General features: G+C 35.3%; 1 protein-coding gene and 1 long non-coding RNA gene across 8 annotated transcripts in view; one reads left to right on the forward strand and one right to left on the reverse strand.

Moving 5' to 3' along the window:
• ZGRF1 (zinc finger GRF-type containing 1) overlaps positions 1-26,199 on the forward strand; it is an 87,344-nt gene that overhangs the window by 9,392 nt on the left and 51,753 nt on the right. For 4 of the 7 annotated variants that reach the window (XM_072623554.1, XM_072623555.1, XM_072623556.1 and 1 more), the window contains exons 6-9: positions 1,235-3,488; positions 9,182-9,261; positions 17,486-17,569; positions 21,113-21,298. In XM_072623554.1, the coding sequence (XP_072479655.1) occupies positions 1,235-3,488; positions 9,182-9,261; positions 17,486-17,569; positions 21,113-21,298 (2,604 nt within the window). The remainder of the gene's footprint in view (positions 1-1,234; positions 3,489-9,181; positions 9,262-17,485; positions 17,570-21,112; positions 21,299-26,199) is intronic. The other 3 variants (XM_072623558.1, XM_072623559.1, XM_072623557.1) reach the window with 3 other exon arrangements.
• LOC140513675 (uncharacterized) lies at positions 743-24,470 on the reverse strand. Its single transcript, XR_011970280.1, has 3 exons — positions 24,362-24,470; positions 1,470-1,709; positions 743-1,373 (listed from the first exon to the last, which is right to left on the reverse strand). It is a non-coding gene; the product is annotated as an uncharacterized lncRNA (long non-coding RNA).

The raw sequence follows: 26,199 nt of genomic DNA on the forward strand, positions 1-26,199 counted from the left end.
CCAGCTCTTCTGGGTTACAATCTTTCTAGCCCACCCACTATGTATCACTCCTTGATGTTTACCCTCCTTCTGACCATGCTTCAACATAGATCCCATGATCAGAAAATGGAGGCATAATCTTATGCACAGTGTGTCAGTTAATATGCATGAAGCTTATTAAGCAAGTGCAGTTGAGGGAATACCATGACCTCATCTCCACCCCTTAGTTTGGCACATCTACTGCCAAAACAGGACCTTGAGGTTTCTTTCCTCGGTATTCCTTCCTAATCACATGGTTACCAAATGTTTCTTTCTGTGGAGGACAAACTTTATCTCTTTCTAACAGCACTGAGAAATCTTTCTCTAAACCAATGCAGATAAAAATTTGTTTTGTAATTTATAGACTTAGAGATTTATTCGGGACAGTCAGAGGGTTAAGTGGGCTTGTCTAAAGTCATTTAGCCAGTCTGTATAAAGAGAGGGGATTTGAACTCAGATCCTCCTGACTCCAGGGCAGGTTCTATGTATAATTCTATACTGAATCCCCTTTCTGGGAGAGTCTGTGAGAAAATGAACAAATAAATATTATCTGACTATTAGCTGATATTTATGTTTTAATATATTTTAGTTTAGTTAATACAGTGATTGAGGTGGTGCAGTGAATAGAGTGGAGTCAGGAAGACTCATCTTTTTGATGAGTCCAACCTCAGACACTTACTAGCTGTGTGACCTTGGGTAGGTCTCTTAATCCCATTTGCCTCAGTTTTCTTATCTGTAAAATGAGCTGGAGAAGGAATTGGCAAACCACTCTAGCATCTTTGCCAAGAAAATCCCAAATGGGGTCACAAAGAGTTGGATACGACTGAAATGACTGAACATACCAAAAACAACGTTTAGTATTTTGATTCATTTTAGGGGTAACTACGAAGTGCTGTGGATAGAATAAAGTGTTGACCTTAAAGACAGGAAGAACTGGATTCCATTCTGACACTGACTCTGTGACCCTGGGCAAGACACTTATTCTCTCTCAGCTAGTGACCTCATCTGTAAAATTGGGATAATAGACTATCTCACAGAGTTGTGAGGATTGGATGAGATGACAAATGCAAAGAATTTTGTAAACTTTACAGTATTTTATTACGCTAGATATATTAATTTTTTTTTAGCAAAGTGAAAACATTCCTTTTTCGTTGTCAAATCATTTAAAATTCTTTGCGAAAGTGTGGCGCAGCTAATGTTAATTTTATTCCCTTAGGGATTCCAAGGACCACGTCAAGTACCAAAGAAAATGGCAACCATAGAAAATGGTGAATCGGCAGCACCGCTTGTGTTGAAGGAGTCTTGTCCTACTTTTTCTTCTCTATTTTCCTGCACGCCTCCATTGTTTTCTACTACTGGAATGAAAAATAGAGACACTGTTGGGCTGTCTGCCTGTAACAGTGTCACTGATTACAAGAATAACAACACCAGCGATATGTCTATCTCCTTACTTCTTTCACCTGTATCCCTCACTTCTAATCAGAAAGTGTTCTGTGATGAAGATGATTATTCTTTTTTCAATTCTGCATCCAGGAAATCAGATTCTTCATTGGATCCTGAGTACATGAAAGAAGATTGTCTGACAACCAGAGACTCAACCACTTCACAAAATGTCAGGAGCAGAGAACAGATTTTAGCCCTTTTAAAGTCCAGATCGACTCCGACTTTGGAAGTTGTAGAACGTCTTTCTCCTGGACAGTTAACAGAAGAAATAAAAGGCTCCCTTAAACCACAATGCGTAATAAGAAGGGAAGAAGAGATTACTGAAATGAGTAGCACAAAAAATATACCTTACCAGTGTCATTTAGAAAATAATGCAAGAAAAAGAAGCCGATGGGATATTTATCTACCAAAGAGTTTATCTGTAAGTTCTTCTGATGTAAATGATATCGAAGAGAAATCAAAGGATGAGGATGACAATTTAGACTTGGATTTGAAGGATCCTTTTGAACAAAAGGAGATGCATCTCTTTGCAACTGGTTCAGAAAAAGAGGTTGTGTTTAAGACAGACAATCAGATAGATAATGATGACCAAACCACCTGCAATCAGAAAATAAGTTTTCGAGTGTCTTCATCCTGTCAAAAAGAGCTGGGAGCAGACTTACCAATTCTCTCTAGCAATAATGAACACCATTACTTATCAGAATCCAAGGGTGAAATGCTATTCAGCAGTGATCATATAAAATGCACAAAAGGATCTGTTTTCACTAGAGAAAATGTACAGGAACTGAATGAAACTGGAGTGTCAGAAAGGGAGAGCCACCCAAAGCTTTCTTCTCAGGCAGAATGGGAATATCCAGAACTGCAAAGAGATTCTTCTTGCATAAGTGATAATTTGACCACAGTTATTTCTAAAAGTAGAGCTGAAAATGAAAACATTAATGCTAATACAGATTTAAATAGTAAACAAGAAACATTTTGGGAGGTAACTTTCAATCTGGATAATTTTGATAATGGTGACCCTGAGGAAGAATCACAAAACAGCAGCATCTTTCCCCTGGGTTCTGAGCTTTGGCTAAAGAAAATGTCATCTGAGGACAAAATGTGCACTGAAAGGAAATTTGAGGGTAGGGATACCAATCAAGAAGATGACAGTGAACGTTTGTCACATTTGATAACAGTTAATTCTAGTCCTCCAGAAGAATTTTCCATTAAGAAAACTCTATCTTCACAGATTTGTACTGAAACTTCGATAGATTTTGACAGAATTGGAAAAGGTAACGAAACATCTTTACTATTTAACTCAAACCTTCCTAAAGTTGAGAATGTTGAAGAAGAAATGACAGTGGATACATCACATTTTGAAACATTAAGGAGAGGAACCAAATGGGATTCATGCTCAAAGCAGGACGATGATGAATTAATATACAGTAATGGCCACTGTAATAGATCTGTCCACCCAACTGTTACTGATTACAGTCATGTGCCCCCTCAAAGTAAGTCCGGAGACACTGAAAATACTTTACATCTGCCTTCTCTGTCGAACATAAACATGACTCAGGCTTCTGAAGATAATATGCTATTATTCACTAAAGGCAGTGAATATGATTGTATTTTAGGAAATTACTTGCAGGATGGACCATTGCCAGTTAAAAATGATAGCCTGCCACTTTCAAATACTGATCAGAATTGTGATTCTGATTCCGAAGGGGACATATTTGATACAGCAAGCACTCAAATTTCTGATACTCCCTTTCCTATTTCTAAAGAAATAAGTGTATGCAAATTTGAGGATACAGGAAGTATGGAGAGTTTACAAAGTAAGGTAGAAACTAACAAAGAATGCAGGAAATATTGGGACAGTGCTGGAAATTCCTTTGGACTTACTAAATTAGTTAAAAGCATGTCCCTTTTAAGGTCCCTGACTGAACATAGTACAGCTTTGGAAAGCTTAGAGAAATTGAAGGAGAAGACTCCTGATTTGAAACATCATAGAATTCAGCTGACATGTGAGCCAGTTGAAAACACAGGTTAGAATGATTTCCTTATATTTGGAGAGGCTGCCTATTAATGAAATAGGCAAAAAATAAAGCAAAAATGTTTGCATAGGTACATTTTAATGGCTATTTTTTCTAAGAGAATTTAATTTTAAGTTGTGCTATGGTTATGGCATAACACACCGAGAAGAGCAAGTCTTATGCCTGGCCAGCAGGCTGCTCATCCTCCTGTGGAGCTTGCGAGCAAAAGAATGAGGAAGATCATGTGTAACATGACTTATTTTTCTTTTCTATATGACTTCTTTTTGTGTCACCTCATTGCCATAGTAATTTAAGGGAAACAAATGAATTGTGACTGAATACTATGCATTTGTTAGCTGTTAGATGAAAATAAACTCCAGTGAAGTCATATTTTGGTTAATGCTTTTTGGCCTAAAAGTCTTTTCAATCAGCAGAGCATATATGTTTTGTCAGAATTTGAGGATGATGGAATGTTTAATTTTTAACAGGTATGGGAAGGGGAAAAAAATTTGTAAAGTCACAGATTAGAAAAGATGATAAGAGAAAGGCAAATATTTCCTATAATTTTAGAAGCTTATAAACAAAATCCATTTTCAAAAAACTAGAGACTTATCTTTGTATTCACTGATAAAAATCATCCAAAACCTATAAGCAGTTGACACAAATCTAGATTTAAGATCTATTCCACGATAGAATATTGGTGGAATGATACGATTAAGCATCTTATAAAAGTGCAATTTAGCAACAACCATCCCCAAATCATCAAAATAGCTTATCACTAGAGATGCAAGATTAAACAGCCCTAAGGTATTTATCTCCTACCTATCATGTTAGTAAAAACTGGAAAACTCATTGTTGGAACACACGTTTGGCAACATCTAAGATAAGTAGCAGCCCAGGTCAATTAGGAGAGAATCTCACCACTAGAAAATTGGCCATCAGGTGATGAATTTTTCTGGCCATAGCTCCTCACAAAGATGTTTTCTGTGAGTTGAGATAGTTTCCAGTCTATGTTGGCTAGAGGAAGCACCCATACCAAAGAAATGACCAGTGTCCCAAAATACTGAGGTTAAAACCAGTGCTTGCAGTGGCAAATGTTTTAAAGTTTAGCAGAAATGGGAAAGTTGAGACTAATGAATCGAATATTGAGAGCCAGACAATATGGTAATTAGAAAATAAGGAGTACATTTTGTTGGTTAAATAATGTCTAGCTAATGAAAAGATTTAAGGCCACATCTATCCTTGAGGAAACTGGATGATTTCAGAATTGTGAAGCATTGTAGTGATAGGAAATAATTTTGAAATCTCCATCTTGGTCTGTTGCTTTGAATTCCAAGGAAAAAAACATTAGTTATTTTTTCTTCTAGCCTATATAGTCCTTTAAAGCATTTGCACGTTAAAAGAGTTAAGTGATCTTTATTAAAGGGAAAAATTGGAGGGAAATAGGGCAGATAATAGAGGAGACTGTGATGTAACATGGTAAATAAAGTCCACAATTCTTAGACTTGAATTTTTTAAGTTACATTTGGTAAACGGGATTTATATGAGGAACACATGGTCACTAAAACAACAAATTGTTAGCACAGAAATTTGCATGACGTAATGAAAGAGAATGTGTATGTGAACTCATTGTTAACAGATGGTGATAGGTTATTGTGGATCCTAATTTAGATTTTTCTGTATTTTATTTTTCTTTTATTGCATTAAAAAGATATTATTATGCAGTCTTTCAAATAGAACTAAAATTGACAAGGCTTCCCAAAGCATCTCTAGAATATTAACTCTGGCATTATAATCCCCTAAAATCTGAGACTGAATTTGAATATTGGTTCAGTGTTGTTAGCAACAGATGATTGGATAAAGTAGAAACCACTAGAGGTTTTGCATTATATTAGAATGATGCTGGAAATTTCTCTGGGTAGCTTCAATTAGCAAACCAGTGATTTCTGTGGGTAATAGCTGCTTATTCAATTGGACAAACAGATTAGTCAATTTTGTTGGTCCTTATCTTCCTAAACTGAACACTGCGATATGTTAAGTTAGTCTTGTTAGAGGTTGTTAGTACGTTAGCAATGTTGTTATTTTTTTTAAAGAATCCCAGCGCATTCTAAGGAACGTAAACATAAATGGAGTGAATCACTTTTCTAGGCTTTTCATTTTGATTTGCCAATAGCCCCTAATGAAGTACCAAGTAAGCAAACCTTTAATTTAGGAACACCAGATTAACTGACCTGTGGATCACAGTATTGATGATTATTATAGTAAATGTAACAGCCAAAGCACAATCTTAACAAATCTAGGGGATGTAACAATATGCTATTCTGTGCAGATAAATATTGCATATTTATAGTGCTATAAAAATTAGAATGATGAAAGTCTTGTTTTTATATATGTGTTGTGAAGGATAACTATATTAAAATAGTAGTTATTTCTAAACGCTCTATTAGGAATCATTAATCTTGGTAATAATACGTTAAAAGATTGATATTATTTTGTAATTTTGAAAAAATTATGATCTTCAAAATTAAGATGAGAAAAGTATGGTCAGGAAAAACATGTTAAGAGAAACTAAATATGACTAGAGAAATAGTTCAAAATCCTAAAGGTATAGTATGACATGATGCTTTTAAGGAATTTCATGATCACTAGAAATTTAGTTTTCACTTTGGGAAAAATTCTAAAATTTAATGTTCTGTCTTTTGACTGTCAGAGAAAGGTATTTTTTTTCTTTGGTTTAAATACATTTCTTTTAAAAAGAATGAACTTTTCTGAAACAATTTGGGATATTTGAATTTATTTAAAAAGCAGTACAAATTACTAAAGCTGTTTTGTAGATTAAGAGGGAATTAATCATAATTCACTTGGAACTTGTTACAGTACTTGCTTTACTACAGTAATCTTTGCTTCAGAAATGTTTGTATAATAGTTGAGATAATGTCAATTTAGAATTTAATTTTACTGCAATTATAGATAAAAGCATTGCTTTCATGTAATTTTTGGGAGGGGATATGCCATAGAAATGATTCTAAGTACTAAAGTTAATTTATTTGATTTTTGCTCTTTCTGTTTGTAAAATTTTTAAAAATTATGAAATCAGAAGTAAGAGTCTTAAATGTTTAAGTTTGATATCAGAAATAATTTATGCTTTTGTTGTGACTGTAATAATCACTTTCCAAACTTAGTTTTCTTGTAATTATAGTTAAAAACTAAAATTTCTATACATGAGATTTCTCATTTGTGGGAAAAAATCGTGGTTTTTTAATGATGTTTGTTTGGAAGAAAATTTCTGTTAAAAGAATTATTTTTCCAAAATTTTTCCAAAGTAATTTGGATATTCAAATTTATACTGCTTGGTTGTTTTGTTACTCAGACATCAAAACTAGAAATTAAATTCAGTGACAAATTTATATCGATATAAAACTTAAACTTTTCCTTCAATTAATATGGATTCCAATTATCTTATTTTTCATAGAATCATAATTTCAGAGTTGGAGAAGATCATAGAAATCATCTAGGCACACCTCCTCCATTTTTATAGATAAGGAAACTGAGGCCCAGAGAGATTAAGATATTTGTCCAAGGTCACAGAGGTACAGTTAGAAACATTGGTTAGAAGTTAGAGTTAGAAGTGTTTCTCCTGAATCACCCTGCCTCACTTTTTAAAAATAAGTTTTTTTTATGATATTTTCTGTTTCTTACAGCATTATAGTTATTTTAAGTGTCCCTCTCCCTCCAAGAAGGTCATCCTATATAACAAATAGTACTTTTTTAGAAAAGAAAAAAATCAGTACAACTGATTGTTACATTGGAAAAGTCCCAAAATTTGTGCAATGAATCACATGTATGAACCTCTTACTCTGTGAAGGGCTGAGTTGGAGGGTGTCCTCTCCCATATCTCTTCATCTGAGTCTTGCTTGATGTTTGTAATTTATTTACACTCTTTGATTTTTTCATACATAGTTCTTTTTGTTTACATCATTGTGGTTACTATATATATGTATATATATATATATATATATACATATATATTGTTTTCTTGGCTCTGCTTACTTCACTTTGCATCAGTTCATATAGATTTTTTCCATGCTTCTCTGTATTCATCACATATATCATTTCTTACAGCAGAGTAACATCCCATTACATTCATGTACCACAATTTGTTCAGCCCTTTCCCAATTAATGAGCATCTACTTTGTTTCCAATTCTTTGCTGCCACAAAGAGTGCTATTATAAGTATTTTGGCATATATGGGGACTTAATTAACAGAACAAAAGCCATTCCCCAGTAGATCTCTTTGGGGTATAAACGCAGTAGTGGCATCTCTGGGTCAAAGATATTTTGGTCACTTCGTTTGCTTAATTCCATATTGCCTAGTCCTACTGCTTCCCTTCTTATCCTAGTTGCAATAATTGTTTTATGGTGACACTTCAATTTTGTGTAATCAAAATGACCAGTTTTTTATTTCATAATTGCCTCTATCCCTTGTTTGGTTTAGAATACATTGTGTATGCATAGCTGTGAAAGGTATGGAAGGTACTTCTGTTTTTTTTATTTTTCTTGTAGTATGTTTAATATTCAGGACACAACCATTTTGAATGTATTGTGGGATGTAGCATAAGATTTTGGTTCACGCCTAATGCTTTCCAGTCGTCCTAGAACTTTTGTCCAATAGAGAGTTCTTTACTAAGTGATTCATGTTTTCTGGTATATTGGGTTGTTGAGTTCCTTTGCTTCTCTTTCTGATCCAAGCTCTTCTACTTCTTTATTTTTTAACCAACACCACATAGCTGTGATAATTTCTCCTTTATAACATAGTTTCAAGTTCTGAAAGTGCTATTCTCTTTTCATCCTTACATTTTCACTATTTCCCTTGATATTAATTAGATAGATAGTTATGATATATATGTATATATTTTTTCTTACAATAAATATATTTAGAGGAACACTTTTCCTATTTGTAAATCAACTGCAACATGACATAATAAGCAGTCAGACAGGCATGGGGGAGGGTAACTTATTTGTTTGTAGTTCTTTAGGATCATTAAGCAGACCATAAGGTTTCATGTCAGAATTAGCTGGTAATATGTTGCATCCTATCTAGAGACAATAATGATTTTAAAAGCATGATTATTCATATACTTGTCATAAAATAATTTATTATAATGAATATATATACATATAACGAGGGATGGTAAATGAGTAGATTTCATTCAATTTTTAATGTTATATATGTGTGTGTGTATGCATATATATATTAAATACAGAGAACCCTTTTGTGATTTTTCTGCTTATTGCAATTTATAAAAATGATTTATTGGTGGTACCTGTAGTGATGTTAATGAATTTAACAACAACAACAAAAAAAGCTCGATGGTAACCAGTGAGTCTTAGCAGGAGAGCTGTGAGGGTCAGCACAGGAGCTACCACAGTAGCAACTGACCCAGATACCGCTGGAAAGAAGACTCTGTGTCTTCTTCAGACTTAACTTGCACTAGGTTACTCCTCCCCATTCTAGTTTTTATTTTGTCTTCAATGAGTTTGTAAAAACCCTTCCTGTTAAAACTTAAAATGTAATTGTAATACCTTTTAATCATAAAATAATTTTCAAATTATATTTTATCCATCACTTTTAGTTTTAGGTATACAGTTTTATTTGCATTTTAATAGTACAGATAATCTAAACAATATACTTTTGTCCATTGTAGCCAAGAAACAATTTGCAGAAGTATGCTATTCGTCAGATACACCAGAGTCTCTTAATCTGTATCGAGATTCTACCCAACAGGTAATTCATTTTTATCAGTGTGCTCTTGTCTTTTATGAATCTGGATTTGTAGTGTCTGTTGCAAGTTTTAATATGAACATAATCCATTTGGGTAAACCATTTCAGTTTATTAAACTCTAATAATGTGTAAGGACACTATGCTAGGCCCTGTGGGAGCAGTGGGAGAGGATTCTGATTAAGATGAATTCAGCATTCCAGCTTGTAGAATTGTCATAGTGTTGGGTACAATTGCAGAGATCACACAGTAAGATTTTTTCATTTGATAGATGAAAAAACTTAAGATGAGTTATCTTACTCATGTAATCATCTCCACCCTCCCACCACTTTGGGCAGAGCACCCCCAGATAAGGGTATGATTCCCCTCTGTGGACAAAGGGAACAGAAGGAGGAAAGGAGGGAGGAGCTATGTTGCCCAGTTGATAGTCCATACTACTTACAGGTTGTTGTTTGTCCTTCATTCTGGAAGAGGGCCATGGCATCAGGAAGGTGATGCCATGACTTGCAAGTGAATTGGAAAGTCACCAGCCTCACTTTCTTCTCTGGAGCCATCTGAATCCAGTGGCAAGATATAAATCAGAATGACTGGAGACAGCTCCCCTCAAGAAACAATAAAACAAAATCAAAAGAATAAAAAAATAGAAGAAAATGTGAAATATCTCATTGGAAAATAGATCCAGGAGAGATACCTTGAGAATTATTATCCTACCTGAAAGCCATTATCAGAAAAAGAGCCTAGAAATCATCTTTCAAGAAACTGTCAAAGAAAACTTCCTTGATGTACTAGAACCAGAGAGTGAAATAGAAATTGAAAAAAATCCACTGATCACTTCTTAAAAAAATTCTCAAAAAGAAAACTCCTAGGAATTTTATGCCAAATTCCAGAGTTCCCAGATCAGGGAACCCATTTTTCAAGCAGCAGAAAGAAACAATTCAAATATCATGGAGTCACAGTCTAGATAATGCAAGAGTTAGAAGCTTCTACATTAAAGGATCAGGGGGCTTGGAATGGTATTCCAGAGGACAATGGATTTAGGATTACAACTAAGAGTTACTTACCCAGCACAGCTGAGTGTAAACATTCAGGGGGGAAAAGATACATATTCAGTGAAACATAAGACTTTTAAGCATTCTTTTTTATTTAATTTACTTATTTATTTTTAGTTTTCAACATTCATTTCCATAAGTTTTTGAATTCCAAATTCTCTCCCCATCTTTCCCCTCCCCCCACCCCAAGACACTGTGCATTCTGATTACCCCTTTCCCCAGTCTGCCCTCCCTTCTCTCACACCCCTCCCTTCTCTTATCCCCATCTCCTCTGTTTTCTTGTAGGGCAAGATAGATTTCTATACCCCATTACCTGTATTTCTTATTTCCCAGTTGCATGTAAAAACAATTTTTAGCATTCTTTGTTAAAACTTTGAGTTCCAACTTCTCTCCCTTCCTCCTTCCCCACCCATCCCCACTGAGAAGGCAAGCAATTCAATATAGGTTATACATGTGTGGAGTTATGTAAAAGACTTCCATAAAAGTCATGTTGTGAAAGACTAACTATATTTCCCTCCTTCCTGTCCTGCCCCCCATTTATTCTGTTCTCTCTTTTAACCTCGTCCTTCCCCTAAAGTGTTTACTTCTAATTACTCCCTCCTCCCATTTGCCTTCCCTTCTATCATCCCCCCACATACCCCACTTATCCCCTTCTCCCCTACTTTCCTGTATAGATAGATTTTCATACCAAATTGAGTATTCATGTTATTATTCCCTCAAGCCAAATGTGATGAGAGTAAGCTTCACTTTTTCCCTCTCTCCTCCCCCCTTTTCCCCTCCATTGAAAAAGCTTTTTCTTGCCTCTTTTATGACAGGTAATTTGCCGCATTTCATTTCTCCCTTTCTCCTCCCAATATATTCCTTTCTTACCCCTTAATTTTATATTTTAAGATCTCATCCCTTCGTACTCAACTCACCCTGTGCCCCCTGTCTATATGTATATAATCCCTCCACCTACCCTAGTACTAAGAAAAGTCTCAAGAGTTACAAATATTATCTTTCCGTGTAGGAATATAAACAGTTCAAGTTTAGTAAGTCCCTTATGATTTCTCTTTAATGTTTATCTTTTCATGGCTTCTCTTGATTCTTGTATTTGAAAGTCAGATTTTCTATTTATCTCTGATCTTTTCATCAACGATGCTTGAAAGTCCTCTATTTCATTGAATGACCATTTTTTCCCCCTGAAGTATTCTACTCAGTTTTGCTGAGTAGGTGATTCTTGGTTTTAATCCTAGCTCTTTTGACTTCTGGAATATCATATTCCAAGCCATATGATCCCTTAATGTAGAAGCTACTAGACCTTGTGTTATCCTGACTGTATTTCCACTATGCTCAAATTGTTTCTTTCTGGCTGCTTGCTACGTTTTCTCCTTGACCTGAGAACTCTGGTTTGGCTACAATATTCCTAGGAGTTTTTCTTTTCAGATCTCTTTCAGGGGGTGATTGGTAGATTCTTTCAATATTTATTTTATCCTCTGGTTCTAGACTATCAGGGCAGTTTTCTTTGATAATTTTATGAAAGATGATATCTAGGCTCTTTTTTTTGATCAGGGCTTTTAGGTAGTCCCATAATTTTAAAATTGTCTCATGAAGAACAAGTCAACTGCTTGCTAAAGGAGACCCAAAAAAGTGCTGAAGAAAATAACACTTTAAAAAACAGACTAACTCAAATGGCAAAGGAGATCCAAAAAGCCAATAAGGAGAAGAATGCCTTAAAAAGCATAGTTGACCAGATGGAAAAGGAGGTTCAAAAGCTCACTGAAGAAAATAATTCCCTAAAGATTGGAATGGAGCAGATAGAAGCTAATGACTTTATGAAAAATCAAGAAATTATAAAACAAAACCAAAAGAAAGAAAAAAATAGCAGACAATGTGAAATATCTCATTGGAAAAACAACTTACCTGGAAAATAGATCCAGGAAGGTGGGGGATGTACTGTCAGCCACTCAATCCCCTCCCACAATCTGTGAGGCTAGAGCTCCAGCAACAGTGGCTGCAACTGCCCCTGTTGTTCCTGTGGGTGCCATGGATTTCTCTACCCCCTCCCCTCTTTGCTGCCCTGGGGCTTGGGCCAGACCACTCCATTCTCCTGCACTGATCCCACAGGCTTTTCCCACTGATCTTCTAGTTTATCTTCAGTGTTTGGGGGTCCTAAATTCTGGAAACCACCACAAGTGTGAGAGATTCAGTCTCTCCAAGACCCACTCAGGTTCTGTCTGTGCAGGCAGGCCCATGCTGGACTGTGCCCTGCCTTCAGCGTGGCACGATGGACACTTCCTGGCAACCTTCCAGGCTCTCTTGGGCTCGAGATTTGCTTCACTCCATCATTCTGTAGGTTCTGCAGCTCCAGAATTTGTTTAGAGCCATTTTTTACAGGTATTTGACTGGGCTTGGTGACAGTGCTCTAGAAAGTCCATACTATTACTCTGCCATCTTGGCGCTACCCTCCCCACCCCCTGCTCCTTTCAAGCATTCTTGATGCAAAAACCAGAGCTGAATAGAAAACATTTCTTTCAAATATAAGACTCAAGAGAATCATAAGAAGGTAAACACATGTTGCTCCAATGCAACATTCACAGTGCCAACAGTAGTTTTGAATGTGCCAGCACAGTTCTGAATCGCAAAATATAACAAATTCTACATGTAGAAGGCAGAATAAAAACATGCATTCAGACACCAGAAAGCCAAATCCCAATACCAGACAGCCAAATCCATCATAGTTACACATTATCAGGCCTTCCCACAAATGAGCACCCTCAAGCAAAATGCCCTTCTCTCACTCAGGCTTCTTCTGTCCTTCCCAGCTCTGACTAGTCTGACCAACTTCCTCTCAGTTCTGGTCCAGCTCCGTCTCTTCCTGTTCCCCCCCTTCCTGCTCCACTCATTCAGCAAGCTTCTCCCACCACAGGCTTCATGGGACTGAAATTCATGTGACTTAAACAGGTCATGTAGGCTTATTAATGGATGGCAAAGATCTTCCCCATTCCATTAAAAATGCATTAATTTCATTAAAAATACATTAACAGTACAACACAAAATAGAAATCATAAGGAATTCAATAATGTTAAACTGTTTACATTCCTACATGAGAAGATGATACTCCCAAGAACTTTCTCATTATTAGGGCAACTAGAAGGAGTATTAGACAGGGCATGGGTATGAGTTGAATGTGGTGGGATGATAAATAAAAAAAATTAAGATGTGAAAGAGGAATGTACTGGGAGGAAGAGGAAGGGAGAGGTAGAATGGAGGGGAAGATAGGGAAGTAGGCAGGAATACTTGAACTTTAGTCTCATCAGAATTGACTCAAAGAGGGAATAACATACTCATTCAGTTTGGTCTGCGATCTATCTTATCCTATAGGAAAGTAAGAAGGGAAGGGGATCAGAGAATGGGAGCAGGGTTGATAGAAGGGGGATTGTGGGAGGTGGTAGTTGGAAGCAAAGCACTTGAGGATGGACAGGGTGATAGGAAAGAGTAGAATAAATGGGGAGAAAATAAAATGGAGGGAAATAACGCAGTAATCATAACTGAAAAAAAATTTGTAGCAAATATCTGATAAAGGCTTCATTTTTCAAACAGAACTGAGTCTGGTATGTAAGAACAAGAGCCATTCTCCAGTTGATAAGTGGTCAGTGGATGTGAACAGACAGTTTTCAAATGAAGAAATCAGATCCACCTGTAGTCATGAAAAAATGCTCCAAATCACTATTCATTAGAGAAATGCAGTTCAAAACACTGAGGTACCATATGACAGAAAAGAAAAATGAGAAATGCTGGAGAGAATGTGGGGAAAGTGAGACACTAAAGCACTATTGGTGGAATTGTGAACTGATTCAGCCATTCTGGAGAGCAATTTGGAAGTATACCCCACAGGGCTATAAAACTGTGCATACCCTTTGCCCTAGCAATACCACTACTAGGTCCGTATCCCAAAGAGATTAAAAAAGGAAAAGGACCCACATGTACAAAAATATTCATGACAGCTCTTTTAGTGATGGCAAGGAATTGGAAACTCAGGGGGAGAGGGTGCCCATCATTTGGGGAATGGTTGAACAAGTTGTGGTGTATGATATGGAATACTTATTTTGCTATGAAGACTAACAAGCAGCATGCTTTCAGGAAAAAACTTGGAAAGACTTACATGAACTGATGCAAAGTGAAGTGAGCAGAACTAGGAGAGCAGTGCACCGTAACAGCAATGGTGTGTGATGATCAGAGTGAAGGACATAGCTATTCTTAGCAAGACAATGATCCAAGACAATTCCTAAGGACTTGTGACAAAACATGCTTGCCATCTCCAGAGAAAGACTTAATGGAGTGAATATAGATCAAAGCATACTTTTTTTACTTTATATTTCTTGGGTTTTTTCTTTGTTTTCTTTTACAGCATAACTAATATTGATGTGTTTTGCATGACTGCACATGTATAAGATGTCAAATTGCTTGCCTTCTCAGTGGAGGGAGGGAGAGAGAGGAAGAGAATTGGGAACTCAAAGTTTTATGAAACAAATGTTAAAAATTGTTGTTTACATGTAATTGGAAGAAAATATAAATTATTTTTAAAATATTAAAAAGAAATATCCTCTTCATGTGCATTGGGGAACCCTTCCCATTTTTCATGACCCCCAAGAACTGGTTGAATAATAGTTATCCCTCTTGACATCATAATACAGACATGATCTAAAGAAATGTACTGCACTTCCATTTTTGTATATTGAACATCTATCTTTATTTTATGCCTCATTTAATTTATTGAACTTGAAAAACTCAGTAACTTCACAAATATAGTTAGGTAACAAGGTATGATTATTCTGACATGAATAAATAACCTTAATAAGTTAAATGTGACTATTGTCTTATATTTTACATTGCAAGAAAGTTGATTATTAAACTTAGAAAAAGATTTTAACTATTCTCTTCATTTTTTTCTTCTTTAAAAAAAAAATCTCCAAGTCTATGTGAATGATAGATTTGGTGGTTGACAAAATTGTTGCTGTCATGTTTGTCCTTCATTCTTGAAGAGGACCATGGCATCAGGAAAAGATGACATGACTTGTAGTTGACTTTAATTTAAGTGAGAGAGGGCTGTGCTAGGTCACCAGTCTCACTTTCTCCTCCAGAGCCATCTGGGTCCAGTGGCCAGATATTCATCAGGAAGACTGGAGATGGCCCAGGATGCAATGGAAGACTGACCCTTTTAGGCTCAGGTCTTATTAGATTCTACTTTGAGTGAGATACACCCATTTAATGAATAGGTCTCTTTAAGTAGTTAATCAAGGATGACCCTTATAAAAAAAAAAAAATTAAACTGAGAGGGGAAGACCCTCAGGGTTCCTGGGTAAAAGAGATAGTTACTATTTAGTATTTACTTGACAAGTATTTAGTTGACAAGGTATATACTCAACAATTTACTATTGTATTAAGGGAACAAGATTTCGTTATCAGTTAGTAAAGAGCTTGACGATTCTGAATATAAGGTTTTTATGGCACCTAGAAATTTCAGTGTGGTGACTAGTTAATCTTTGATTCAATTTTACCTGTAGACATGTACTTTTTTCCCTATATGATTCTATGTGTGCTCTTATTTTTGACACAGTAACTTGGGGAAGAAAGTCTGAAGTCTGAACTATGCCGTTGCACAGAGAGAGTTACATGCATCAGTCTTGGGCTATGGTTTTTTATTTTCTGTTAATTTCTCCAGCTCAGAGTTGGGTTCCCTTAATACAGTAGAGGAGAAGGGTGATAATAAGGACAGTAGTGAGAACTATGAGGAGTTCCTCCTTCTTTTCTTGATATATTTGGCTCAGAAAGCATTTTGGCCATATTCTTTAAACCTTCCTAAAGGATTCTTCAAGACCCTTATGTCAGAGCAAATATGATCCTAATTTCACTCTCAACCTGATATTTGAAATCCATATTCTACAGAAACAAGTTGTTCTCCAATTTTGTTTTTCATTCTTTGAAAGCTGAAAATTTCAACTATTTTCCAAATTTCTAGACTGGTTCCTGGATTTAAAAGTTGTTGAAAGAATGCTAGACTTGGAATCAGAGGCCTGGCCCCTTTCCTTCAGATTATGTTAGCTTTGAAAGAAAAAAATGTAGTTTCATTTGTGTGGTCATGTTTTCCACTTAATGCATAATGCAGCCCCTCCAGATTTTACAAGTTGCTATGACTGAAAAGTTTGTCACCTAGTGACAGTCTAGCAATTAGAAGTCTATCAGTTGAGAGTCCTTTTATTTTTTTCCTTTTTTGCTGGACCTATACTTGAAAAATTCCAGAGTTATTAGAGATAACTTGGCTTGTACTGTACTTGACATAGTCTTCAAAAACTCGAGTTTACCTCCATTCTATAATTAGGCACCAGAATAGGATATTAATTTACTCATCTGTACATTTGGGACAATAGTTACTTGATCTACTTCACAGGGTTGTTGTGGTGAATTACTTTGTAAAAAGAAACACAGATTTGAGAGTTGGAAAGGACCAGCCCAACATACACCTGAGAGGAATCCCCACCACAGTATATCTAACCAGTGATCATCCAGCCACTGCTTGAAATCCTCCAATAAAGGGAAAACTACCCTCTCTTGAAGCAGTCTAGTCTGCTTTTGGACTTCCCTAATTAGGTCAAGCTTACTTTTGCCTCTTTGATTGTACCTGGCTCTCCTCTGTGGGCCAAACAAATACAATTACTTTTGTACATGAGAGATGGTCCTACCTTCAAATACTTCAACATAGCCATCATGTTTCCCTTTAGCTTCCAAGCTGAACATCCCTTGTTCCTTCAACTGAACCTCATGTAGCATTTTCTCAAGGCTTTTGGTTACCCTTTTCTGGACCTTTATAGAAAGTGAGAAGCAACTTTGGAGTCATGAAGACCCAAGTTCCAGTCTTGCCTCTGACACCTTCTGGCTACATGATACTGGGCAAATCACTTAAACTCTTACTGTTCTGGGCAACTCTAAGACTCTTAAGTTGTGGAAGAGTTGGTGATCTGCATTGGTGAAGGCAGTTACCTCACTAGGAACTCCTTACACTAATGAAATCACAGGTATAGACCTTGTCTTCCCCCTATCGTAGTAAATAAAAAACCAGGTATTATGAATTGATCAAGGCCTGACATATACTCCAGATTCTAGCTAACATGCTTATTTTTTAATTAATTATTTTTTTCAGCCCTCTTCCTTGAAAGATGAAGAAGAGAATGCTTTTGTAGCTCTCATACCTAAGGAAAAAGAGAGGAAATCCTGTAAACCTAAGGTACAAATGATGAAGAACTCTTCAGATCACCTTGTCGATTTGCAAACATTTCCTGACATTTGCCCCAGCCTTTCGTTCTTCTAGTCAGAACACCACTGACCAAAATGACATGATATCGTTTAAAGATTGAGAAGAATATTTTATGACCATTTCTTTTTTAATGTTGACTTCTTCCTTATTAGTAGTTAGTTCATACATATTCTATCTGCCAGCTCTATCAAAGGAATAAAAGAGAGCAAAAACTGGCCTCAGGGTCAGAAGACTTCACAGCAGGGCCTGCGTCTTAACTCATATTGGCTGCTTGACCCTAGGCAGGTTATCCCCTCTGTGTCCCCGGCAACTCTGTAGATTGCAGAACAGTCCGTGATCTGCATTAGAGAGGAAGATATTCCTCACAAGAGCTTGCTATGTTGATGGAATCACAAGTTTAGTTTTTTTAAAATCAGGCACTTTTCATAATAGCATAGTATATTTTACATATAAAGTTTTTTTCTTTTTTGAAATAATATAAAATAGAAGTAATTAATGAATGAGGCCCATGCATCTGCATAGACCAGGGGTTCTTAATTTAGGATGCATTAACTTGTTTTTAAAACTATTTTGTTAACTTTCAGAATAATTGGTTTCTTTTGTAATCCTGCTTATTGTATGTGTTTAAAAATGTTATTCTGAGAAGGAAAGGGGTTGATAGTCTTCCCTTGATTGCCAAAGAGCACTTGGTATAGACTTTCCTCTGTATCTAGAATGTATTTCCACTCATTTTATTCTTTCCCTTTGGTGCAGCTCAGAGGCCTTTTCCTCCGTGAAGCCTTACTTAAGCCTCCATTTAGAAATGATCCAGTATCACCAATTTCTCATCCTTTTGTGATTGACCTCTCTTATGTACATCTCACATTCAAACTTTTGTTAGAGGTTATTTATATCTCATCCTTTCACTAGAGTGAAAATTTCTTGGTCCTGTGGTCTCTATCATCTTTCATCATTTATCTAGTAAGTAAATTTCATGCTGTTGGATATAGCCATTTGAAAGAGATGATCTAACTGGACAAATTGGAAAAAGGGTATATAAAAAAAAAGTTTAAACCAAAACCTTTTTTCACCCTAGATTGCTAAGCACATAGCCAAACAAGTCAAAAACATAGGTTTCCTTCCTCGCTTTGAGTCTATCGCCACTGTTAGGAGTTAGTTGGCATGTTTTTATCATGAGTCCTGGATTTTGTTGTTCCTGTATAAATTGTTCTCCTGGTTCTCCTTACTTCATTCTGTATCAGTTCATACAAGGCTTCCCAGGTTTTTTTGAAACCCTCTCCAGTCATTTCTTCGGTATGTTCATGTACCTTAACTTGTGTAGTCATTCATTCTTCAGTTGACATTCGCGTCGTAAATTTCAGTTCTTTACTGCTTCAAAAAGTGCTTATACAAATATTTTTCTATATGTGAGTCTTTTTCATTTCATCAAATATTATTGATGGCCTTTCTCTGGTTCTTTTAATATTTCATGGACTCCAGTACGACAGTCAGGCCTTCATTTCCAGTCATCCATGTCCTTGATGATGCTATTTTCATCATTTCTTCTATGGAAGTCATCATTGGCAATTTGATATTCTCCTTAAATATGTCAAGAGTCTTGGCAAAGTTCAGCTGAAATTCTGATTCTTTCGAAATGGTGATTATCCATAGTTTGTAGTCATGTAACATTATTGGGAGAATAATTGGTGTTGAAAAGTTGAATTTTTGTTGCACAGAGCCACTTGCAATAGCTACTAAATAAGCCACCAAAGCTTAATCTCTTTCTGTTTTGTTCTGGTCCCATTACATTGTCTTTTATCATCTACCAGAGATATATTTATATGGAGATATATCTTGTATCTCTCTTTCTTTCACCATATGCATATATTGTATATCATATGTCATATGTATGTGTGTATACATTGAAAAAATGAGCATCACTTTCACTTCCAAGTGGCTTTCTTCTCACTCCAAACAGAACTCTCTTTTATAACAAGCATGTAGAGTTAAAACAAATCAGCACATTGGACATGTTTGAAAATGTGTCCTTCATTCCCCACACCATCTCTCTGCCAAGTGATGGGAGGTGTGCTTTGCCATTAATCCTTTGGAGTCACTATTGATCACTGAATTGATTAGAATTCTTACATCATCGTTGTTGTTGAGCTATTCCTGGTATGTCCTCTAGTATACAAATTGCATAACTTGGGAGCTTTATAAAACCTTAATTGTAGGCAATGACCTATAAACAAATCAATTGTTAATGCATTCATTTGTGATGGAGGCAGATGTCAAATAGATTTCGGGCTTTGGGATATAATCCTCCCTATTAGGAATGTATTAGGAATTTGAAACACATTCTTAGGGGGAAAACAGAAGGCTCTTTTTCTATGTGGATTTTAAAAATATTTATTTTCTAGTACAGTAGAGTAAAAGCAAGTATTTAACAGATAAGAGTGTAATTTATGTTTCGTTATGCTCAAAAGAAAATCTTCCTCAGTTGTTGCCTGTATTGCATATTAGGGGTCTTATGTTCTTTTCAAATTTGTGGCTTAGAATTTCTGTGTTAAATTTTAGTAAATCTTTATTCATTGTTTTGCCAATTGGTTATTTAGAAATAAATCCTTTATGTTTCCCTTTAAACATCATAGTAAAATGTCATAGGACTTAGCGCTGGAAGGGCTTTTGGAGATCATTTAACCAAACTCCTTATTTCATAAATAAGGAAACTGAAGACCATTGAGGGAAGTGGCTTGCCCAAGGTCACAACATAGTGAGTAACAGAGAATTCAAAGCAAGATCCTCCAGTTCTAAATCTAGTGTTCTTTTTCCCACATTTTGCTTCCTCTTTGTTAGTTTCTTACAGAGTGGAAAAAAGTGATTACCTACTGTATAGTACTAATAATCCCCATGAGGGCAGCAGAGAGCAGCTCAGAGTTAGTAAACAATTCTTAGGGATAGAAGAGATACAGGAACCTTCTTACTATTTCCATTCTAACCTTTGCTCCCAAAGCATCTAGTCTGTTCAGGCCACTCTCTCTCTCCCTCCCTACCCTACAACCTGACTCTTACTTTCCTTGTCCAAGGAAAGGAAATTCTTTCCTTTCTTATAAGTGTTCAGAGCTCTTTGCAAAACAAAACACACAAGATTAGTTGGCCCTATTGTTCACTGTTTAGTTATTCCTTGTAACTTTCAAGAACTTGCCTATTACACATCTTGAGGATTTACTATGTATATTCTAGAGGAAACCAGAACAGGTATTGCTTCTTATACTTAGTTTCTTTTTTAAATTTATATTTCAGTTATTCTCTATTTATACTTTAGGACAGAATAGCAAATGTTTCCTGAGTTTTAACATTTGAGTAATTTGGCACTTGCTATTCTAGTAGTAGATAAGAATCAATGCCTCGGCAATTATTCACCCTAATTGACGTTTTATAGAAAACCAAACTGTGTATTTTCTTAATAGGTATTTTAAATGGATTCATCTTCCCTTTGCATTTTAAATATTTTCATTTTTAATGTGTTTCTAGCCAGTTGAGTTTCAGGGGCACCAAGTGGCAGGATCAGCTTCTAGTGAGGTCATGGTCAGAGGACTGTGCTCCCAACTGGAGTGGAATCAGTATCCAGATAGCATGGAGTACGAAAACTTCACAGGAGGGCCTTGCTTGTGGGCCCCAGAGTTGCCTAGTGGTTGTATGATGATTGACTTCTTACAGGTAAAAAGATTTCTTATGCTTGCATTTTGGCACATCATTTTTCCTTATTTTAACACCTAAATACATTCTATGAAGATAGTAATACTAGCAAAAGTAGTTATAGAGCTGAATCATAGTGCATGGGCAGACAACTTCATATAAAAATAATTAGGATTGAAAAAAATCATTTTAAAGATCACTTACTGTTTAGAAAAAAGTATTCAAAGAATTGTTACTTTCTGCATAAAAGGATAGCTAATGAAAAAGATAATTGGTCCACTAAAGAAAATCTCACCATTTTAAGTAGGAATACAAATTGATAAAGATATGCAGAGTAATGCCTCTCACCATGGAAGTCTATATGCATGATAATAAATGTTTTAATAGAAAAAGTCTGATTCAGAATTATACATAATCTCAGAATTTAGTCTCTTGAAATGAACCCTAAATTGAATATAACCACCTCTTGATTGGGCCCCATGTGGAACATCTTCATGCTGTTTTAGATCTTCCTTCATTTACTATACCATTAGGCAATTGAGTCAAATCTTAAGGCTGATTGATAAGGGTGAGAGGCTAAATGTTTAATTGTGCATGTGATATATATGCCTTTTCTGAATGTTTGTCAGATATGCCTCATACATACCATTTGAATAGATTATTGTAATTGACCTAATATTTATATTACATCTTATGCTTTTCAAAGATTTTTTATGTCATTTGTCCTCATTAAATCCTTCATGGTAAGTAGGACAGATGTTATCCCCATTTAATGGATGGAGACACTGACATACAGAGAACTGAAACAGATTGCCCAATATCGGTGGTACTGCCATGAATAGAATTGAGTTTTCCTGACTTCTAATTTAATTCTCTCTTTCCATACACAGTATGTTGAATTTATTATTATTTTTTTCCTGTTAATCTTTTACAGGAAATTTTCAGGGGAAATAATTTGTTATAGTGAATCCTGGGTCTCTCTATTTCCTACTTTCACGAAACACGTTAAAAATTTATTAAGTCTATTGCTTCTGGCCATCTTATTTTTAAAAATTTAATCTTATTCTTTCAGTTAAAAGTTTTATTTTTTCTCTTTCCCACCCATTTATCATTTGGATATATAAACAGTGGACATTAGACAAATGTAAACAAAAGAGGGGTTTCTTCCCCCTTGAAAAATAAAATCCTTGTTAATAAATAGACATAGTTAAACAAAACAAATTCCCACATTGGCCTTGTTCAAAAATATATATTCCAAATATATATCCAAATAAATATATTTTGTTTCTTGAGTCCATCACTTACTTGTCAGGAGATAGGCAAAATACTTTCTAATTGCTTCTCTAAAATCTTGCTTGAGAATTGTGTTCATCCAAGTTCATTAATCTTTCAAAGGTGTTCATCTTTACAGCATTATTGTTAGAGCATAATTTGTTCTTCTGCTTCTGTTTATTTCCCTCTATATCAGTTCATACAAGTCTTCCCAGATCTCTTGGAACCATCCCTTCAGTCATTTTTATAGTATTCTGTTATATCCATGTATCATAATTTTTTCAGCCATTCCCAAGTTGATGCCCTCCACCTTAGTTTTTAGTTCTTGGCTGTTACAAAAAGCTACTTTAAATATTTTGGTATATATGGACTCATTTCCCTCTTATTTCTTCTCTTTGCAGTATAGACTTATGAGTAGAATTGCTAGATCAAAGAGTACACACAGTTTGTTAATTTTTTGACTCTGGATTGCTTTCCAGAATGGTTGGACCAATTCAAAGCTCTATAGTTAGCATTAATATGCCTGTTTTCCCATAGTCATTCCAGCATTGGTCATTTTTTCCTTCCTTGTCAACTTTGCAAGTCTGAATAGTATGAAGTAGAACTTTAGACTGTCTTGATTTGTTTGTTTTTTTTACATATCAAAGTGATTTGAAGTATTTTTTCATATAACTATTGAAAGCTTGAATTTCTCCCTGAGAAACTTATTGTTCACATACCTTGATCATTTATCATTTGGATAATGGCTTTTACTCTTATAAATTTGAATCAGTTCCTTAGACATCTTGAAAATGAAACCTTCATCAGACAGACTTGCCAACACATTTTTCTACCAGTTACCTATTTCCCTTATTTTATCTGCATTGATTTTGTTTGTGCAAAACCTTTTTGATTTCATGTAATAATAATTGTCCATTTAATCTTTTGTGTCCCATTTTGTCTATAACTTTTCCCCTAGCCATAAATTTGAAAGATGATTTCTTCCATTCTCTCCTCCAGTTTGTTTATGTTTGGTCCTTATCTTGGTTGTGATAGATGACAGTATAAATGTGTAAGACTCCTTTATTTCTCATTTGGCTAATTAGTGGGATATGGAAGGTGTTATGATGCCAGATATTTATCTATGAAGTTATTATTGGGCAATTAGATGAAGTTTTAAAGGTGCAAGGTACAACTAACACTTTTGGGATACTTTATAATTATCTAGTATGTCCCTAGGGTATTCTTGATTTCTTCTCTCATGTTAGCAATCAGAAGTCTTATAGAGGTGTGTATAGACCCCATGGTATAATGATACGTCTTTAAATCAAGCCCTGATTTATATTTGCTGACTTTCAAGGTATAAATGCTCACGGTAAGAATTGAACAGTGGCTCCCATAAGTTCAAGCTAGTTACAGCACACCCCTTGTCATTCCTCCCTTGAGACTCTACATTTGAAATTCTGACTCAGATTCTATAAGAGAAAGGGAATGTATTTCCAGCTCACAAAGATCTAACACATGGATAAAGGCATTACTTATTAATATACCTACATGTATGTATTCTCTAGCAAAAAATACTAGTTTATTTATGTTCCTCAGTGAAAAAGTATAGCACTTACAGTGACAAAATCCTAAGAGGCAAAAATGTATCCTTCTTATTCATAAGGAGAATATATTTGCACAGACTAGATATTAACAAAAGTATTATAGTAGTTAGAGATTTGTTGGGCCCCGTAGTAACTCACTGCCTTATGAGGTACAGATGAGTGTCATTCTGTCTCAATGGAAAGAATGTCCATACTATGAGATTGCAAATCTCAACCTTCTTACCGTCTGAGTTGGCGTATAAGGGGGACAGGACTCAAAGTTTGCCAAGGATTGAAGGAGTGTAGCGTGATGGTTAGGGTGCTGGACTTGTGGTTGGGAGATACCAGTTCTAGATCAGTTCTGACACTTATTAACTGTTATTAACTGTGTCACTTTCCTCACCTCTGAAATGGGCTAATGCTCATAATGGCTACCTCATAGAGTTCCGAGTTTCCAAAGAGATATGTAAATGCTCTGCACACCTTAAACATGTAAATGACAGCTATTAGCATTCCTTTGTTAGCAAAGCTGAATGATTTTCATGAGGGTGTGGTAGCTTATTTAGAAAACAATTTCTTTGCTTTTATGTGAATAATATTCTTAAATTTTCTCAGAATTTAAATGACCAGAGTGACATATTTGTGATTTAAAAATGTTCTTTTCATAGCAAAAAAGTTTTTTATGTATATATAGTTAGTCTTACTGAGGTAAGTAGATCTATATATAGATCTATATATGTACATATATTGAAGTCCTCAGATGGAGAAAACTTTTTGGAAGAAGGACTAAACTTCAGGGGAGATGATGATTTTCAAATGGCAACTGACTTTACTAAGGATTCAAATGAAAATAATACCTGTAAGTAAGATTTAGCTTTGTAAATTACCAAGTAATACTGGGGGTGGTTACTAAGTACAGTTGTCTCTTTTCCCCCACAACAGTTTTGGATTTCCCTTTTACAGATTTTGGCAATACTGTGTCATCTTATTCTTTGGACCATAATTTGAAGTTATCAGAATGGTCCTCATGGGAAACAAACAAGGTATAAACGGACCTTTCATAGCTTGGGGAGATTTTTATTTTTACATATTATTGTTAAAGGGATGTGGATGATACCATGTCAGCTAAGATTATATTCTTGCTCTCTCTAATTCTATTGTAGACTAAACTTGCCCCTCAACTTTTAGTACCACATTATAAAAAGGAGTGGTTATGTTGGATAATCACTTGAATTAATTGAAAACTATAATGCAGTGGACATCCCTTTCAACAGAGAATGCTCAACTAAGCATGACTACTGGTTTTGTGATAGTTCTCATTTCTGTTGCTTTTTTAGTTTCCTAATTCCAAGTTACTGAGGTATATGATATGATCCTGGCATTTCTTTTCCGTGAATTTTTCATGAATTGAAATATAATATCACAGATGGTCTCATTGTTCAGTTTTAGGAAACTAGAAAGCAAATCTAATGATAAATTAATTTTTCCCAACAGAAATCTCCAGTTTGGATATTTCCCATTGGAAAGAAAACTTTTTTTTTTGAGATTTTGCCCATTAAGTTTAATCATTATCATTTCTACCCACCTTTCAGGCTTTTACTTGAACTGAAAGATTATAATATCAAAATGATAAAAGGTATTAAAAATTGAAATCCTGAGGATCTATTCCTACCCTCTTTATCTCCTCTTAATTAATTTTTGCTCTAATTGTTTTAGGATTCCATCCCATTGCTATAATTACCTCCTTTTTAACCCCTCAATTTTTACCCCTCTGCTTATCAGGGGTGCTTGAAAGACCCATTTTTCACTTTTTTTGCAGGTTTAATATCTCCATTTGTAAATTTCAGCAGTTAGTTCATCTGTTCTTTTAGCTCTTCTGTAAACTCCTTTAGCCCTTTGTCTTACCAGTATAAATCCATAGCTGTTTATAAATCTTTTTCCATATACAAGCATCTAGAGGCAAGAGAGGATATACATGTTATAAAAGGGCTATCTTATGTTGAGAAGAAAGGATCTGTTTTTCTGTCCTGTTTTCTGGTGTTACATAACAACAGAAATAACTGCTTAATGTTCTTCCTTTTG

Source organism: Notamacropus eugenii, chromosome 7 (genome assembly GCF_028372415.1).
Source record: "Notamacropus eugenii isolate mMacEug1 chromosome 7, mMacEug1.pri_v2, whole genome shotgun sequence".
Lineage (NCBI taxonomy): Eukaryota > Metazoa > Chordata > Mammalia > Diprotodontia > Macropodidae > Notamacropus > Notamacropus eugenii.